Consider the following 20,204-nt stretch of genomic DNA (forward strand, 5'->3'; position numbering starts at 1 on the left):
GAGGAGGAGAGAATGAAGTTAGCTAGCCCTGCCTCCAACAGCATGGAAGGAGCAACCAGAAATGTATGGAATGTCCTCTTTTCTCTCACACGAGTCATGGTGGTCCAAGATGCTGCTGTGCACACTTGCCCAAGGGAAATTCCTACTGCCTATTGTCATCAGGTAAATTTGGAAAAAGGGGAGAGGGAAGGGGGAGTGCTTATCTATCCCAGGACCAATTTAATGCACAAAACATGAATCTAGCCGCCTTGGGGAGAAAGGCAGGGTATAAATACCGTAAATAAAATAAACTAGCCCCCCCCCCCCAATTATTGCTGGTGCACACCAGGGTTAATGTGAGGGGCTTGCTTACCACTAGTAAAAATAAAGGAGAACAGACAGTTGGGGAATGAAGGCGACACACACTGTCAGGATTAAATAAGAATTGTAAGCAGCACCCTCTTGTCAAAAAACAGTTCATACAAAATAACCAGAGGAAGTTACTAGACACTGAGTAACTGCTGATATAGAACATATAATGTAATTTTATCCATGATTCTATTCACCATGTTTTAATAATTCATTGCTTGTTTATATTTTATATATATATTTTTATATATTATGATATTTATATTAATGATGCTGCATTTTGCATATGATTAAATAAAACCAGAAGATGCCCTGTGACTAAAGCTGAAATTTGCCCAAGTCCTCCCATTGCAATGACACCTCGTTCAATGTAGTTTGAACTTCAGATGGCATGGTTTCGATGCAAGTACTGTATGCGTACTTGCTGGCTCTAAGGCTAAGCATCAAACCATCAGATTGGCCTCAAGAGGGAAACTTCACCAGTGAATTGCATCGTACGTCTTTGACTGCAAGCCTCCCAATTTCTCTTTGTTGACATTACTCGGACACAGCTTCTATTAATACTCTTTATATCTGAAATCAAGGGCTGTTCACTTGATTTCTGCCTACTGTGTTGTTATAACCAGAGCGAGCTCAAGGGCTATGTCACTGGCGCAGTTACCCTGTGCTGATCAGCTGCTTTCCAATACAATCTGCACTGAAGGTGAAAGGCCGTAAAAAGCCCTACCTCCTTCTTGCCATCCTTCACAGTTGATCCTGCAGGCCATAACCCTAATCTACATCAATGGCAGTCCACTTTACCAAGATGAGTGGACAAGAGAATAACATCACTAGCTGCATGCACTGCAAATAAGAGGATACAAAGAAGCCCTGTTCTCAGCAGCATATCTGGAGTGACTGAATGTGAGCATGGGATGGGAAGAAGAGCAAGTTCACAACAGCAGGCCCTGCCTCCAATCTATGTACATTCAGTTGAATGTCTGCACAGTGTATGACTGTGCACGGGTAAGAGTTTCTCTTAGCCAGGAGTGTCAAACTTTTTTCATACAGTGTGCTGAACAGCATTCATGAAGCCTGCTGGGGGCCAGAAGTGATGTCATTAATCTGGTCATGACCAGAAATAAGCACTTTTCTCTCTTAGGAACTTATTAGCTGCAAATGACAGAAGAGAAAAAAAGGAAATCTTGATCATATTTTCGAGATATGGCCCAAACATCATGCGGGGTTGCCCTTTAGCATTGACCCCCAGCACAGCTCAGCAGTTGAGAGCAGCTGTTGATGGTGCTGGGAGAGCCTGAGGAGCGAAGCTTCCAGGGGCTGCATCCGGCCCCCGGGCCTTATGTTTGACACCCATGCCCTAAGCAATCTAGAACCCCTAGAAAAGCATGGCCCCCAACAGCAGGGATACAGTCCAGCTTGCCGTGACGTTCACTTGGAAAAAAAAAGAAGTAGGCTGCCATTCTGTCCACATTCAGTTTATGTTGCAAGATCGGGGCTGAAACGCCCACCAAGCCACCCCCCATTCCGAGCTCATTGAAAGCGTGTTATCTGGGTTATTGATTTGACTGAGATATCCATGAAAACATTACCTCAGAGATAAGGGCCCAAACCAGCCTCCGCGCCAGCATCACTGTGATAAATGCTGCCAGGTGGTAATCAATGAGGTGAAAGTTCTAAAGGAGAAAAGAACAGGATATTCACCAGGGTGAAGGAGAGGCCAGAAAGGCAGGAGCTGCAGAGCTGACATAGCAGAAGTATGGTAGTTCCTACAGGGGAGAATCAGGACACAATGTGAAGGATTCTAAGCATGCAACATAAAGGGGAAGAGAAGGGGATTTGTCAAGCACACAAGAACTGCCAGAGGTGGAGGTGCCAGAGGTGGAGGTTTATTCATTTATTCAGATGAATAAAAAGATCACTGCATTCATAAATATCACTTGCAAAGAGCTGGAATAGTATTCTGTGTGCCTTTGACACATGCTTCCTTCCACCATTTGCTGCACACATCTCAACAGAAAAATAAACACACACCTCACTCTAGAGGAACCCTTTACCTAATCTAATGAGAGACTATCTGGTTTTGATGTCATTGATTTCACTCCATTCTCTATGGCTTCAGTACTGGTTCAAAATTAGTCTAAAACCTTCGTTTAGGAAATCATGCAATGCAATGACAAGCATTGGGGAGGGGGGAGACAAAATTGAAGAGTGATGTAGAATTTAGATGCATGTGTGTGTGCTTGTACAAAATTCCATATAGCTTTAACTTGAAGGACTATTTGCTCTTTGGCTTCCAAAGCCAAGGTACTATTGCTGAAAAAAGTCAAGGGGAATTAAAAAAAAACACACAAAAGCACTACAAATTTGAAAATAAATGACATTTTTTAAAAAAATCTAATCTGATTTAATCCACCTCCCCAGAACTGGGGTTTTCATTCAAAGGTCTTTCCCTCCTTTGCTTATCCCCCCTCCTCCCCCCGCTATTTCCGTGGAAGCTATTTATTGCTGCCAAGTAATATTTGTTTGTGGCTCAGTTCACTGGCATATAAAGCTTAAACATCCTTAAACCATGGGAAGGCACAAGTAGCCATCAAGATGGAGACTCACCAGTGATGTGCAGGAGGCAGGATGATTGTAGGGATACCACCAGACAGTCTTGTAGATATTGATATACTGAATAAAGAGGGCCACTAGTAGGTAGATGAAAAAAAGAAACTCAAAAAGAAGATTCCCATCCACAGGCAGCTCAGGAATTCGGCAGTGTCGCACAGGCTCTGGGGTGATCAAGGCTGTGATAGGAGGAGCTGAGAGGCTGATAGCACTACCATTCCTGCAAAGAAAAACCATTCGTGGAGCTCAGTGTTCTAAGGTACCTTGTGCTGTTATAAGTTGAATAATATGAGCATTTAGAGCTTTAGAAAGCTTAATTGTTTAACATACATTATCTCAATAGAACTTGCTTGAACTGGGTGCTTCCTGGATCACAACTTCATAGCCACCGCACTACACTGAATGTTCATTAACTAAAACACAGTCAAGTGATGTGGGTTCCACAGCTATCACACTGGCAGAGGAGAATCATGCTCTTCTCTACATAGCCCATACTCTGCTTTTGACAAAATAGCTGGATGGCATAAACACCATAAATAGCTGCCATCTACTCAGCAGTACACCACCCTGGGCATGTGCAGGTGCTCTGAGGCTCCCAGAGACTTTGTGTATGAGCCAGCAGGGTTCCCCAAGACTCTATTTAGGAGTATAAAAGACTCTGGAGACTGAGAACCATTGCAGGTCTGAAAAGAACAACAGACCGCTATTAAGAGGATACAATTATTACAACTAGACACTAAGATGATACAAGTTACCAGTCCGCACATGCAGCCTTCATGCTAATTCTGCCCTCTAACCCCAAAATAAGATGCTAAAATAAGATCAACATTCTTAAGCAGTACTGAGGAGAATTAGAAGCAAATTACAGGCAGGCAAAGTCACTCCCAAACCTAAGAACAAATATCAAAAGCAAAGGTGCTCTGCTCCAAGCAGTAAAATTCAAGATTCCCACTTCCCAGATTAAGCCCATGATTTTGTCATCACCTGTTTCTCAGACCAGTGCCGTTGCCACAGTTCCCGCCAACTAACGTCTGGAGAGAAGGCAAAGCTGAACGGCTGAGCTGCTGCCGGCTGGGTCCCCTCCTTCCACCGGGCATGACCAGGAACCAAACCACCTCTTCCAGCTCTGGCAGCCTTTGCCCCGAAAACTAGATAACCCCAAAAACTTGCCAGCTCTGCAAATGAGAAATTTAAAAAAAGTTGACATAGTTAATAACTTAATTATTACTGAAGCATCTGCAAAAATGGCTTGGAGAGCTCTTACAACATTTATATGTTAACAGCAAAGGATTACTATTAATACAGCTGGGCCTCTGATATTTAAATACCATCTTCCATTGCTGTTTTCCTTTGACAGATAAGAGAAGTGGTTAGAAAGGCAAAAATGAAGGTTCATGATGGTCGGTTCTTTAATGTAATGATTTAAATTAGCAGTCTACTAACAGTAACGAACAGGAAGAACTGCTGATAATCAGTCTCAATTGAAGCATCTCCATAGGTTACACTTAAAAACAGGCCTGAAATCTGAATCTTCTTTTAGAAGAAAATATGAAAGTTTGGCTGCTATTTATAATATACATCACAACAGTTACAAAGGGGGAAAAGATTTAGGCAGATGGTGGTTGACCATCAGTTCATTTTCTTCCATGGAAGTCCAAACTATACACTGACTAGCCTGTCATAACTACAGATGTGGTCGAGGCCAATATATGTCTCATACCACTTGCACACACACACATACTACAAAACCGGCAAAGCCGCCAAGTGTTGAGAGTTTCAGTTGAAAGCACAATACAGTATATATACCATCATTTTCCCAGCTTTTTCTTGTTTTGGGAGAAATTTTTGCTCCTTCCTAATTTAGGCTCAGATATGGGTAAAGAGTATCCTGAAAACTCCTTAGTGCTCAGATTCAAAAATCTGCACTGGCAAAGCCTACCAGCAACACAAGAGGGTGGTTCTTTTATGTTACACTAGTGGCTTAGGAAGTTGTGCTGTGATGCTCTTCCCTAAGAACCTAGTTGTACATTTATATCAAAATATATTCTACAAGTTATGAGTCACCACTATGGTCAAGACCGCAAGGTCAACTGAAGAAGGCTCTATCTACCTTTTTTGGGACTAAAAAAAGCAATAGAAATAAATTAAAGCACATTTATGCATCCCTTCAAACTAAACACCACGGCTGAGTGGAGGTGAGCATAGCAGCAACACATGTGTAAGAGCAGAGGATTTGAAGCTTCCGGCTTGCCACTGTGGGAAACAAGGATCATGACTAAGTGGCCAACCAAGCAGGGCTCTTCTAATGTTATATGGATTTACTCCACTTGCCAAGTGCAGGATGATGTTCTAGTTGCTATGGGGTAAGCTGCTGTTTGTACATGAACAGCTAAAGTAGTTTTATATTGGGGGTGTAAAACCCATTTCATATAGCAGGCCAAACAGCATTTACAATGCCTGTGTGGGCTGGAGTGATGTCATTAAGCAGGAAGTGATGACATTAAGCAGGTTATGACCAAAAATAAGCACTTTTTTCTCACTTTAGTTAATTATTAGTTGCAAATGACAGAAGACACACAAATCTTGATCATATTTTCAAGATATTCGAGAGCCGGAATCCAAATGGGGGGACGGACGGACAACGACTTCCAAGATGGCCACCTGGTAGAATCCCTGCTATTGTGCTCATGTTATATGCCCTGATATTCCTCTTCAATTGGGTCCATTGACTCTTTTCCCTCCTCTGGATGCTCTCTGAGTCCTGGTAGAGCAAAGCAACACTACCAGCTGTTTCCAGTCTGCACCCTTGTCTTTGGATTACAGTGGATTCTAAAAAGCTGTTCCGATGGGGAAGAGGAGAAGGTATAAATACTCCCTTGGACAGGGCAACTCTCCTATCAAGTCAGCCAAGCAGCTACGTCTGGAGGACTTCCCAGAATGGTCAGACACAGTAGGTGAGCTCATGAATCTCGCTTCTCCCAACAGATATAAAGCTCTTCATGTTTGTGAAACAGAAGCGGAGAGAAACTACCAGTCTCCCTCCAGTCATACTGGCTCGGCGTCAGCCTGCCCTCCTTCACCCATCCCTTCGGCTCCCTCTCCACAGGACAGTCATTATCTCAGGAAATGGTCTCAGCAACTGTTTTTCGTCCTTGTTGAGTGATTACAACATTATTATTGAAAACACAGTTCTTTCTGTATGCAAACAGCTTAACACGATTCTTGCCCAGCTGGACTCGCTTCATAAGGCTATTCAACCGGCCTTATCTTCCCTCTGTGCTCAAGTTCTGGGTTTGAACTCTAACAAACCAGGGGAAGCTGAACAGCTGGAGCTTCGTGTGGTAAATCTGCCTATTGCTTGTTGAAAAGTCAAATACTGCTGGAATTCCAGGACTCCCCCATCCATAAGGGGCGCTGGTTCAAAAATTGAGGGCAAAAGACTCTCTATGCAGATTGTTATACCTTGATCCACCCCAGGCTGACTGTGTGGATCTGCAGGAAATAAAACTCCCCTGGATTCCCCAGTCTCCAAACTGGACCCGGCTTCCTTTGAAGTTTAGCACCTCTTGGATCCCAGGCCAGCTGCATGGGAAGAGTTGGTTTCTTTGGTCCTTTGGCATCTTCTTGCGGAGAGTCTTTGCTGACATGATTGTTAAACCTTTGCTCCCAAGGCATAGAATGCAGCCTCCCCCTCCTCTCCTTCCATCAGCCTTGAAGCTGGCTCAGGCTGGTCCTGTGCCCAGTCACCGGAGGAGAGATAACCATCCCCAGGAGTTGCCAATTGCTTTTCTCCTGATTCAAGTCCTTTGGTGCTGCCCAATGTTAATGAGTTAAAGGCTGCCACTGATTCTTCAGGAAATGCTTTGCTTCAGATAAAATCTTTACTGCACAACACACAAGCTTCGGCTTTCTCTCAGCCAGCTAATTTAACAACTGGCTGTTCAACTAGTGCAGCTTCTAATAGTGAATGGCAAGCTCAGCATTTTGGCAGTAGCACCAAACCTCATGCACCAGACCAGGTACATTCATCAATGATATCTGAGATGGTGGGACCTTCCGTTTGCATACTCCCCCTAACTGGAGCAGTGGAGCCTATGGATAGCTCTTCTTCTGAAGCCTTTAAGCCTGTGGTGATGAACGGATTGGCTAAAAAGTTGGACCATCTCAATGGGGTGGGTTTGCTGTGCCACATGACTAAATCTGAGGAGAACTTGCATCGTGTTGTGGCTAACCAACAATTGCCTAGTGACTCAGCCCAGGTCTTGTCATCTTCCCCAAGACCATCACAGTCTAATATGAGCCCCTTATCTAAAGCCCTGGATGGGGTGCCATCAGGGGCAGTGTCTGTCGTTCCAAGTGTTGAGGAGTTGGAATCAGCTCTAGAGTCCTGTATGGCCTTGCCAGAGATTTCTGGCTCTCACTCACCCTCCAGATCCCTTGTAGACGCAGAAGTAGATGGCCAAAACACAGGATCAAATAACTCAATAACTACTGACCTCCCAATGCATTTATCTACTGATAACCATACACTCATTGCAAGGGCGCTCCCAGCCCCCAAAGGCCCGTTGTCAGCAGAACAAGGTTTTAGGGCAGATCCTCCTGCACTGGTGGCTAAAGGTCTGATAAAGGAATTACAGTTGGAGGGGGATGACATTGTGGAGGGTGCCATCAGTGCCTTTAAGGAACTCACAAGACCAGAACAACTAAATATTATCAGATCCCTGGAGTTAAAGCAGAACTTCTCTATCACAACGCAAAATCACAACACAAAATCCATTACGGAGAACAAGCCATGATGTGTATGCGCAACTTCCTGATTTTAGAAATGGGTTATGTCAGAATGCCAGATGCAAGGGAGGGCACCAGGATGAGGTCTCTTGTTATCTGGTGTGCTCCCTGGGGCATTTGGTGGGCCGCTGTGAGATACAGGAAGCTGGACTACATGGGCCTATGGCCTGATCCAGTGGGGCTGTTCTTATGTTCTAACGCGGAAACTTTGACCTATGAAATTCTTCCAGTGCAAGCATCAGCTCATCAATCTGTTCCAGAAGCAACCACAGAGGTAACTGCCACCCCTCATTCCAGGGATTTTACACCATCTCCTGTGGCCAATTTAGCCCCGAGTAGCTGCATGTCTCACAATCCTTCTGGTGCTGAGTGTCTATCAGGAAGTGAAGATTGACTAAATGCTTCTTCAGCCCTGACTACCTCTTCTCATCTAAGAATTCTTTCATGGAACATTGCAGGGTGGAAGAACAAGAAAAATGGCAGCGGCTTCTTAAGCTATCTTAGAACCTTTGACATTATTCTGTTGCAGGAGACGTGGGTTTTGGACCATGTGTATATTCCTGGCTACAGGGCTGCAACTAAACCCACCTCTAATAGTCTTCCTTTAGTGGGTTTAGCCAGCCTTGTACTGAAGCGGTTTAAGTTATGCCCTTTAGACATCATTCCAGGGTGTTGTAAGATACAAGCACTGAAGGTGTCTTTTGCGGGCATTGACTTAATCTGAGCCAACACTTATATTCCTCCTTCGCTTAACAGCTTACAAAGGACCCAACTCTGAAATGATCTATCGACGGGTATGAATGAGCTTAAGAGGGCCCACTCCCATGCTGAAATTCTTTTGCTGGGCGACTTAAATGCCAGGGTGGGGAATTCAGCAGAAATAAGAACATAAGAACATAAGAACAGTCCCACTGGATCAGGCCATAGGCCCATCTAGTCCAGCTTCCTGTATCTCACAGCGGCCCACCAAATGCCCCAGGGAGCACACCAGATAACAAGAGACCTCATCCTGGTGCTCTCCCCTACATCTGGCATTCTGACTTAACCCATTCCTAAAATCAGGAGGTTGCGCATACACATCATCGCTTGTACCCCATAATGGATTTTTCCTCCAGAAACTCATCCAATCCCCTTTTAAAGGCGTCTAGGCTAGACGCCAGCACCACATCCTGTGGCAAGGAGTTCCAAAGACCGACCACGCGCTGAGTAAAGAAATATTTTCTTTTGTCTGTCCTAACCCGCCCAACACTCAATTTTAGTGGATGTCCCCTGGTTCTGGTATTATGTGAGAGTGTAAAGAGCATCTCCCTATCCACTCTGTCCATCCCCTGCATAATTTTGTATGTCTCAATCATGTCCCCCCTCAAGCGTCTCTTTTCTAGGCTGAAGAGGCCCAAACGCCGTAGCCTTTCCTCATAAGGAAGGTGCCCCAGCCCCGTAATCATCTTAGTCGCTCTCTTTTGCACCTTTTCCATTTCCACTATGTCTTTTTTGAGATGCGGTGACCAGAACTGGACACAATACTCCAGGTGTGGCCTTACCATCGATTTGTACAACGGCATTATAATACTAACCGTTTTGTTCTCAATACCCTTCCTAATGATCCCAAGCATAGAATTGGCCTTCTTCACTGCCGCCGCACATTGGGTCGACACTTTCATCGACCTGTCCACCACCACCCCAAGATCTCTCTCCTGATCTGTCACAGACAGCTCAGAACCCATCAGCCTATATCTAAAGTTTTGATTTTTTGCCCCAATGTGCATGACTTTACACTTACTGACATTGAAGCGCATCTGCCATTTTGCTGCCCATTCTGCCAGTCTGGAGAGATCCTTCTGGAGCTCCTCACAATCACTTCTGGTCTTTACCACTCGGAAAAGTTTGGTGTCGTCTGCAAACTTAGCCACTTCACTGCTCAACCCTGTCTCCAGGTCATTTATGAAGAGGTTGAAAAGCACCGGTCCCAGGACAGATCCTTGGGGCACACCGCTTTTCACCTCTCTCCATTGTGAAAATTGCCCATTGACACCCACTCTCTGCTTCCTGGCCTCCAACCAGTTCTCAATCCACGAGAGGACCTGTCCTCTAATTCCCTGACTGTGGAGTTTTTTCAGTAGCCTTTGGTGAGGGACCGTGTCAAACGCCTTCTGAAAGTCCAGATATATAATGTCCACGGGTTCTCCCGCATCCACATGCCTGTTGACCTTTTCAAAGAATTCTATAAGGTTGGTGAGGCAAGACTTACCCTTACAGAAGCCATGCTGACTCTCCCTCAGCAAGGCCTGTTCGTCTATGTGTTTTGAGATCCTATCTTTGATGAGGCATTCCACCATCTTACCCGGTATGGATGTTAGGCTGACCGGCCTATAGTTTCCCGGGTCCCCCCTCTTTCCCTTTTTAAAAATAGGCGTGACATTTGCTATCCTCCAATCTTCTGGTACCGTGGCCGTTTTGAGGGACAAGTTGCATACCTTAGTCAAGAGATCTGCAACTTCATTCTTCAATTCCTTAATAACCCTTGGGTGTATGCCATCAGGGCCCGGTGACTTATTGATCTTTAATTTATCAATGAGGTCTGAAACATCTTCTCTTTTAACCTCTATCTGACTTAACTCCTCGGTCAGGAGGGGCCGTTCGGGCAGCGATATCTGCCCGAGGTCTTCTGCCGTGAAGACAGATGCAAAGAACTCATTTAATTTCTCTGCCATCTCTAAGTCTCCTTTTATCTCCCCTTTCCCTCCCTCACCATCCAGAGGGCCAACCGCTTCTCTGGCGGGTTTCTTGCTTCTAACATATTTGAAGAAGCTTTTATTATTCCCCTTAATGTTGCTGGCCATGCGTTCCTCATAGTCTCGCTTGGCCTCCCCTATCACCTTCTTACATTTCTTTTGCCACAGTTTATGTTCCTTTTTATTCTCTTCATTAGGGCAAGACTTCCATTTACGGAAGGAAGCTTCCTTGCCCTTCACAGCCTCTCTAACTTGGCTGGTTAGCCATGCGGGCACCCTCCTGGATTTAGTGGAACCCTTCTTTCTTTGCGGTATACACCTCTGCTGGGCCTCTATTACTGTTGTTTTAAGCAGCCTCCATGCACTCAGGAGAGATTGGACTCTTTTTACCCTCCCTTTCAACCTCCTTCTAACCAGCCTCCTCATTTGAGGGAAGTCCGCCCGTCGGAAGTCAAGGGTTTTTGTTAGAGATTTGCCTGGTATTCTTCCCCCAACGTGCACGTCAAAACGGATCGCAGCATGATCACTGTTCCCCAATGGCTCAGTAACGTTTACATCTCTAACCAGGTCCTGCGTACCGCACAAAATTAAATCCAGAGTCACCTGTCCTCTGGTGGGCTCTGTGACTAGCTGATCTAAGCCACAGTCATTTAGCACGTCAAGAAATCCGGTTTCCTTATCGTGACCAGAACACAAATTGACCCAGTCAATATGAGGATAATTGAAGTCCCCCATGATTACAACCCTGTCCTTCCTTGTCACCTCCCTGATCTGTTTCCTCATTTCAAGGTCCCCATCAGATTTCTGGTCTGGAGGACGATAGCACGCCCCCAGTATTACATCGCTGCACAAGCCTGGTAATTTAACCCACAGAGATTCTACGGTGGAGTCGGACCCACCTTCAATCTCTACTTTGCTGGATTCTATCCCTTCCTTAACATAAAGGGCCACCCCACCTCCAACACGCCCCTGCCTGTCCCTCCTGTAGAGTTTATAGCCCGGGATTGCGGTATCCCACTGATTCTCCGCATTCCACCAGGTTTCCGTTATGCCCACTATGTCAATATTTTCCCTTGTCACCAGACATTCCAGTTCTCCCACCTTTGCTCGTAGACTTCGGGCATTCGCCCGAAGAGCCTTCCGCAGAGCCTGCGAAGTGGATGATGACAGCTCCCTCCCCCCCATTTGTGCACTAAGTAGGCAGTCCAAAGATGCATACTACAATGCTAATGGTATGGCCCTTGCTAAGTTTTCTATCAGCTGTAACGTGATTTGGCTTAACAGTCTAAAAGAGTTCCCCAATGCTTATGAATTTACTTTTGTATCCTCCCGTGGCATCAGTGTTGTGGATTACATTTTAGTTTCCACTAAAATGAAACATCATGTGAAAGATTTTGCCATTGGGGACCCAACCCTTAGTGACCATTTACCTTTAATCTTGGTCCTTGACCTCCATCCTGGGAGTGTTCCATTACAAGCTGAGGTAGATATAAATCTGGAGTGTAGGTATAAAATCGTGATTAATAGCGCCCTTTCCCCAAACTTCCATTATTTAAGAACGGAACCAACAAGTAGAGATTTTTTTATTTGCCATTCTACAGGATTTGGATCAATTTGTTCAAATCAAATCCTTTGATGGTTTTATTGGTTACATTTTTAAGGTCCTGAGTTCCAGGCCCAAGTTGGTTCAAACATGTGGCGCATTTGACAAAAAGGATTGGTTTGATAGTGAATGCAGGGATCTTAAAGCATGTATCAGGGCTTCTTACTTAGATTTTAGAAAGTACAATGAGCCCAATTGTCTCGTTAAATACTCTACTCTTAAAAAACAACTAAGAGTTTTATTGACAGAAAAAAAGAAAAAGTTTGTTTTAACTCAATGGAATAAGCTGCATCAAGCAATTCAACACAATTTTGGGAAGTTGTAGCGTGTTCGTGTAGATCAGAAACATATGACCCTTCTGTTATTCCATCGTCTACATGGGTTCCACACTTCACAGACCTTTTTTATGATAAGAGAAAATTCCCGGACACCTACCCTGACTTCACCTCCATGGATCTGCCTATTTGACCTCCTGTGACCCCTGAGGAAATTAAAGAGCTAATTATGCAATTGAAGCCAGGGAAGGCTGCGGGCCCAGATGAAATACCACCTGAGCTTCTAAAAGGTGATCCGAAATGGTGGGCCCAGTTACTTTCCCACATCTTTACAACGATTGACAGATTTGGCCTATTGCCCAATGCCTGGCTTACAGCGACAGTTATCCCTATCCATAAAAAGAATGACCCTAATATACCAGGAAATTTTTGGCCCATTAGTTTGCTCTCTGTAATAGGTAAGATCTATGCCAAACACCTATGCAATAAACTTATTCTTTGGGTTACTTCGCAAGGCATCTTAGGCCCCGAGCATACTGGCTTCTGTCGAGGCAAATCAACTTTGGACAACTGCCTGATCCTTGCTCACTTGGCCCATAAGCAGGTTAGGATATGTAAGGCTCGCCTTTATGTAGGCTTCCTTGACTTGAAAAGTGCCTTTGATAGGGAGCTTCTTTGATCCAAGTTGGAAAATATGGGGACTGATAGAAGATTACTGCTGCTGATTAGGTCCCTCCATCTAAATACTTCATGCAGGGTTAGATGCTCCTGGAGTGGGAAACTAACTCAATCCATCGCTACTAACAAAGGGGTCAAACAGGGCTGTGTCTTGGCCCCCATGCTTTTCAATCTGTTTCTGAATGACCTTGCCCCATCCCTGAAGGAAGTGGATAGCCACTGCCCGAAACCTGGCACAAGCCAAGTGCCGCTACTTCTGTACACGGATGATGCAGTACTGATATCTCGTACTAGGATTGGCCTAAAACGTCTGCTCAGTTGCGCTGCAGAGTATTTATTGTCCAACAAATTGCAGATCAATTACACTAAATCTAAAATAACAATATTTGCCAACAGATGGAAAGCTTTTAAATTGTCTTGTAATGGCAACAAACTGGAACAGGTCAAGCATTTCAAGTACCTGGGAGTCAACTTCTATTACAGGCTCACATGGGTTTTTCATCATAAGGCAGTGCAGAACGCATCCAAACTAGCATCCTCAGCTATTTCCCGTTTCTTTGTCACCTGCGGCAATCGCTATGTTCCGGCCATTCTGGAGGCATTTAAGGGGAAGTTTCTTTCCCAGGTTCTCTAAGGCTCTCCTGTCTGGTTTAAGGCTACTAACAATCATCAGAACGCATTCAAGCCTCTTTTTTGCAGAAGATCTTGGGTTTACCCAGGTGTGTTCCCTACCCGGTTCTGTGTCTCGAGGTGGTGTTAATTCGGTTAAAGACCACTGCATGGCTAAGATTATTGAAATTTTGGTTTAGGATTTTATTTAACCCTACTTCTACTGGTCTAATGTACCAACTACTGTCAGATTCAGTCCTGCCTTTGGAGATTGCTGATCTTTTAACTAAACTTAAGTCAACAGGTCTGGACACCGCAGAGCTAGGCATGATGTAGCTTACAGACTTGTCAAAGAAAGAATTCTTGACATTGAACAAGAGCTGTTTAGTGCTGCCAAAACCACATGCTCTCCATGTTCCAGTTAGTTTTGAGAAACCAGCCTCCTTTTATCACCTGGTGTGCCCACAGGCTTGGAGAGCTTTCACACTTGCAAGATGTAACGCTCTTCCATCGGCCTTGTTAACAGGCAGATTTAGTGGTATCCCCTACTTGGAGAGAAAATGCAAGTGTGGCAGGGATTGTATCGAGATACTAACACATACCTTTTTCTATTGCCCTCTACATGATGCTTCATGCATGAAATATCTAGGCCCATTGTTAGCTAGGATGCAGGGCTGGGAGGATTCAATCATACTCCAGTTTCTCCTTTCCACATCTGAACCTGAGTCCCTGGATAAGATTGCTTCCTTTCTATCCGGGGTAATAGCTAGGCAGAATTCTGGGTCTCTGGGCAGTGTGTGAGAAAAGGACTGATGATTATGTTGTGATGTCATTGTATATTTGTGTCTTGTTTTTTCCCCCTCTGTATTTTACACCAATAAAGATCTTACTGAACTGAACTACTGGAGAGCCCAATTATCATACAGGTTTCCCTTTTAGCAGTGACACCTCAGTACAGCTCAGCAGCTGATGGTGGTGCTGGGAGAGCCCAATTACCAGATAAAGAGCTTCCATGGGCCACATCTGGTCTTCAGGACTTATGTTTGACCCATATCCTATTTAATATGATAAAGTTGCCACAAAAATCATATGAAGAATTAAAACATTGTAAGAAGCAAAATAAACTACGCAGTTATGCCAACTAAGAGGAAATATTTCCCAATCAGCAACTACCAATGCCTCAGGGCATACGAATGCAATGATACCCTGGTTAAAAGTCATTTTTCATTCCTAATATACTGCCACCTACATATTCACTCATAACACACTCTTGACTGTTGCCTTAAACCAGGGGTGTTCAAAGTTTTTGGCAGGAGGGCCACATCATCTCTCTGACATTGTGTCGGAGGCCGGGGGAAAAAAGAATTTACATTTAAAATTTGAATAAATTTACATAAGTTTACATAAATGACTATATTAAAGATGCACTTATATGAATGACTGAAGTTCTTGAAATAGCTCAAGGCCTCTAAAAGGCCTTGCACAAAGCAAGGCTGCCCTTTCCTTTGCTGCCACTACTGCATCACAGACGTGAAACAGCAAGCAGTGGAGGAAGCCCTCATCCCACAGCTCATGAAAGAGGTCAAACAGTCGCCCTCACGCTGAGAGCAGATGCATTGGGCCACTGTGGGCTCCAACAAATCTCTGGAGGGCCAGAGGCTCATTGGAGACTGGGGGCTTCCCAAGGGCCGCATTGAGAGGCCTTGAGGGCCGCAAGTGGCCCCAGGGCCAGGGTTTGGGAACCCCTGCCTTAAACAACCCAGAATTGGCCAAAGCAGCAATTTCTACAAGGGTCTGCAGGGGATTTGAGGGATTGGTCAAGGCAGTTTGTTTGGGAAAGAAGGCTTGAGGCTTATTATGGACCTCCAATGAAAAGATATCAAAGGGGGGATGCCTCAAATACATCCACTACAGCAGTCACCAGACCAGAAGCCGTACTGCCCTCAGACACCCCCCAACAGAAGCCGTACCTGCCATGCACACACTCCCCAACAGGCAGATTGATATACAGTGGGAAGGTTTACAGGACTTGTTTTTCCCAAAAACATTCAAGTAAAATTGGTACATGTAGGAAGTGCAATTTTTTTTTTTTTTTGCCACACTTCTCTTCCCCTTCCTATAACCAAGAAGCAGTTCTTTGTCCCTGCTCTTGCAGCAGACCCCAAAACTTGAAGTGTGGGAAGGGAAGCAGAGATGCACTTGACAGGCCTCCCTCAAGCATGGATGAATTGTGCACAGTGATTTATTTGGTCAGTGGCTTCCACAGTGGCTTGCAATTAACTTTACTTAATTGTGGGGAAATCTCCTGATTAGAATCAGGGAGGGGAGCCCATATTTCCAAAAAGGGTTACCTCTTGAGGGCACCCCACATCCATGGATGAAAAACAGAACTGCAAAATGTGGGTAGAAAAAATTCCCCTGTGAAAGTTAGAGTGGGTAATCACATGATATGCCCAAACCAGTAAGTGTTCTGGCCTCAGATCAACAAACTCTCAGGGGGACGTCTGCCCCTTTCAGGAGGAAAGTGCTGTTGGGATTCCTGCAAAAACAGGACATCTGCTGAAGACAGCTGCAGTGATAAAGGAGGGACAAACGTGGTTTTTGCCATGAATAAATCCCCTACATTGAACAAGTAGTAAAAAATCCCATGTGAGTAGAAACAATATGGATGCAACTCACGAGCGTGCTATCCAACACGACAGTTGCACATTTGGTCTGAGCATCAGTCACACCACAACAGCTCAAAGGACTAAATTCTAAGTAATCAATTAATCCACCAGCATGTTAAAATAGGAAGATAGGAAATGTGTTACGGTGGATTTTTGGGTTATTCTAGAACTAAATTACATGGTTGCATCCCGCCTCCCTGGTGAGGCAGGGCTAGCCTCCAGGGGCATCACCAGGCATTTCGGGAGAGAGGCTGGGCTGGGCTGCTCTGCTGCACATGCTGCCTCCTGACTTGCTGCTTTTCTGCAGCTGTGAACTGTGGGTGGGGCAGATGGGTGGGGCAGCGTGAGGCTTGGAGAGCATGTGAAACATGGTGGCGGGAGGTGGGAGAAGGCTGGCTGGGCAGGCAGAGGTGCCGCATCTCGTGGAGCTCTCTCCATGTGCAACCTCACCTCATGGGCTACATTTCCCAGTGCACCCCTCACCCTGGGCATCCTGGGATTGGTCAAGGCTGGAGGAGAGGAGAAGAGGCTTCAAACTGGGAGGGCAGAGTCTGCAGCTCAGCAAAGGAGGGAGCCAGCCTGCTCTTAGTGGGAGGTGTCCAAATGCCCCAGCCTGCATCCCTCCGTCTTGCCTGGGGGAACAGGGGTAGCATCTGCATGCTGGGTGTATGTGTGTGAGCAGCCCCCATCTGCTTTGGGGTGAGTTGTAATCTTGCTGTATGTGGCTGCAATCCTTTCCACACTTTCCTGGGAGTAAGCCCCATTGACGCAAATGGGGCTTACTTCTGAGTAGACCCACACAGGCGTGGGGTCTGTGTCAGCTTAACCCAGGATCTTCACCTTTCTCTTTTTCCTCCCCCTTCAAAAAAGAAAAAAAGCCACTCTTGATGGCTTTGTCTCCAAAAATTGATTAAAAATTAAAATCCCAATTTCTTTTCAGACATCCCCCTTTTCCTCCTGCCTCCTTTTGGGAGGGGGGGTACTCTATTGGCTGCTATTGTAAGACAAAAGGCACAATCCTAGCTAGGTCTACTCAGAAGTAAGTCCTATTGTGTTCAATGGGACTTACTCCCAGGAAATAGGGGTTAGGATTTCAGCCAAACAGTCTCTAGGACTCAGTTTGCAATTAGCAGATGCACACAAAACAAAGTCTTCCCCTCCCCCAGCAAATTCATCACTTCTTCCCCCCCTTTCCAAAACCCTCCAGGTGTGCTGCTAACAACTCAGGGCACAATCCTAACCAGGTCTACTCAGAAGTAAGTCCTATTTTGTTCAATGGGGATTACTCTCATGTAAGTGTGGTTAGGATTGTAGCCTCAGAGTGCTGGCAGCCTTGTTTCTAGTGTATAATTATAACATCTTCACCCCCATTTTGGGGGTAACTGAGGCGAGGTGTTGAAATGGGGAGCTGTGGCCAATGGCTACAAGGATCAGGGGAGGCTTGAGCCGGAAAAGCTCTAGAACCACTGCCTTACGGAAATGAGGTCAAACTCCAGTCATGTTCTTAATTTCTTTTGATTCCCACCAGTTCAGCACATGCATAACTCTGCCACTGAAAACAACTGGACTGACTACTTGGACTCGTCCAACACCAATCAAATGGGGCAACATCAAAGTTGCAATGAGTTTCACAGGCACCTCTCTCCAGGAAGCATGTATAGTAGAAACGCACTTCAATTTGGACATCAAAAATCAATATGTTAATTATTACCAACTTGATTTTTTTTCTCCATGATGTGCTGTATTTCAGCTGTCGTGCCTTAATATTAAGTAGTACAAGTTGAGCTTCCCTAATCCCTAAAAATATGAAATACTCCTAAATCCAAAACTTTTTGTTCATTGCAGGAGGTCTGGTCTAGAGGGTAGAGCTGCCATTTGCCTGAAGATAACATCTGCAGGTCGCCAGTTCGAGGCCACTGGCACTTTGAAGCAGCTGACAAGCTGAGCCGAGTTATTCCATCTGCTCTGAGCGTGGGATGATGGAGGCCAGAATGTGAAACCAGATCAGAGAGAAACATCTGGATTGTTGTGGTTCTTGAAAGATAGAACCTTCTTTCAATTGTAAAAATCCCTATGGGGATTTAATCAGCCTGCCTATGTAAACCGCCTTGAATAAAGTCTGAGGAGAAATCTGACGACCAAGAAAAGCGGTATATAAATACCTGTATTATTATTATTATTGCTGTTGCTGCTGTTTAACAGTTGATACAGGTATTCTGGTGATGCTACTATGCTGGTTAGTTACCCTAAACACATTTTTTCACTGTATTAATTTACGTCCTTTTTTTTTTTTTTACTGTTAAGTACTTATGTGTGAATAAGAACTGGATCCCGTCCCCAAGATGTGCCATTATGTACAGACAAATTATCCAAAATCCAATACACTTCTGGTCCCAAGCATTTCACATAAGGGCTACTAAACCTATTTTTAAAAATTTAATTAAAGTTTGTAATTTTAAAAAATACAGTATTTAAGGTGCATTAAGGCTGCAATCCTATGAACACTTACCTAGGAGTATGCCCCATTGAACATATTGGGATTTGCTTCAGAGTAAGCCTATACAGTATTGTGTTGTAACTGTGCTTTACTTTTCCTAACCAAACATTTCAGTTTTGCAGAGTGGAAAAGCAAAGCACATTAACGTGATACACTTTCATAAGTAATATGTAAATCAAACACACCAAATCAGATATCAAACAATCCATTTAGAATACAGGCGTGCACCACTTGATAGGAGATTTGTTCTCCTATCCTCATTGTTATGCGATTAGGTTGTTAAGCGAACATTCCACCCAATCTAGTGCCTTTATTGTGTAAACAGACACACCCTGTCAGACACTTGCGGGCTGCACAAGCTACTGGAGAAGAATTCCCTCTTCTTTGCATCAACAGCCTCTTTGCTCTGTAAACAGACACTCTGCAGCAGACTGTGGGAGACGCAATTGCCTCATCAAGAGCATCTTTATTGTGCTTTGACCACTGTCATATATGTGGTCTGTTGTTTAGCAGTACACGCCTGTATAATTTTTTGAGGCATATTTCTGTTTAAAAAAAAAAGGGCTGGCTGATGACTGACCTCAACAATTATAATTAGCTCTTCAATTGTTGCAATTCAAGTACCACTTGCCTCAATGGCAGGCTGCGGGAGAAAACAAATGCTCTGCTCCCACAATCTCTGTGGCCCAACACTTGTCCAGCCACTCCACATGGCTGTCCCATCCTCTTCTGTTCCACCACCACTTCTCATAAAACAGCCGGCAAAGAGAATTCTGGAAGCAAAGGGTTCAGCTCCTAGGGTTTTCATAGCCAAGACACTTTATAAAAAGTAGCGGCAAAACAGAAGCAGGAGAATTAAGTGAGGTTCACTGGGGGGTGGCACACATGAGATAGTGACAGTAAGGGGAGATGCGTGGTGAAATTGGAGGGTGGGTCTGGGTAGTGACTCATAACCACCATGTTTAATGTAAAAAATGCCAAGGTTATAGCCTGTGAACAAACATGGCAGCTCCTATGGGTAATCAAATGTACTGTTGAGTATTCTCACATGTTGTGATCACATGGTTCATATTGTACATACTCAGTTTTATAGAAAAAAAACATCAAGCAAAGACTGGAACACTAGTAGTTCTACTCTACTCTGTGGCGGTGGTAGCAGCGAAGAAATCATTCTTCTCTGTTACCATTGCGTCTGCTGATAGCCGTCCGGCAGAGCTGTTCCGTGTGGTGCGGGGCCTCCTCCATCAGGCCCCGCCAGTGGACCAGGAGGAATACACGGTCAGCCGCTGTGACGTGTTTGCGCAACATTTTGCAGATAAAATCGATCGCATTCGTTACGACTTAGATGCCACATTGACAATGTCTGATGATGTCCCCCTGGCAACTGCTTGTCCA

At 44.8% G+C, this 20,204-nt stretch overlaps 1 protein-coding gene across 1 annotated transcript in view; it reads right to left on the bottom strand.

The window, feature by feature from the left end:
- TMEM39A (transmembrane protein 39A) overlaps positions 1–20,204 on the bottom strand; it is a 47,122-nt gene that overhangs the window by 13,594 nt on the left and 13,324 nt on the right. Inside the window, exons 2-4 of the mRNA XM_066613642.1 lie at positions 3,943–4,133; positions 2,956–3,178; positions 1,938–2,021 (exon numbers count right to left, since the gene is read on the bottom strand). Of these exons, the coding sequence (XP_066469739.1) occupies positions 1,938–2,021; positions 2,956–3,178; positions 3,943–4,055 (420 nt within the window). The 5' untranslated portion in view covers positions 4,056–4,133. The remainder of the gene's footprint in view (positions 1–1,937; positions 2,022–2,955; positions 3,179–3,942; positions 4,134–20,204) is intronic.

Source organism: Tiliqua scincoides, chromosome 2, assembly GCF_035046505.1.
Source record: "Tiliqua scincoides isolate rTilSci1 chromosome 2, rTilSci1.hap2, whole genome shotgun sequence".
In the NCBI taxonomy this organism is placed as follows: Eukaryota; Metazoa; Chordata; class Lepidosauria; order Squamata; family Scincidae; genus Tiliqua; species Tiliqua scincoides.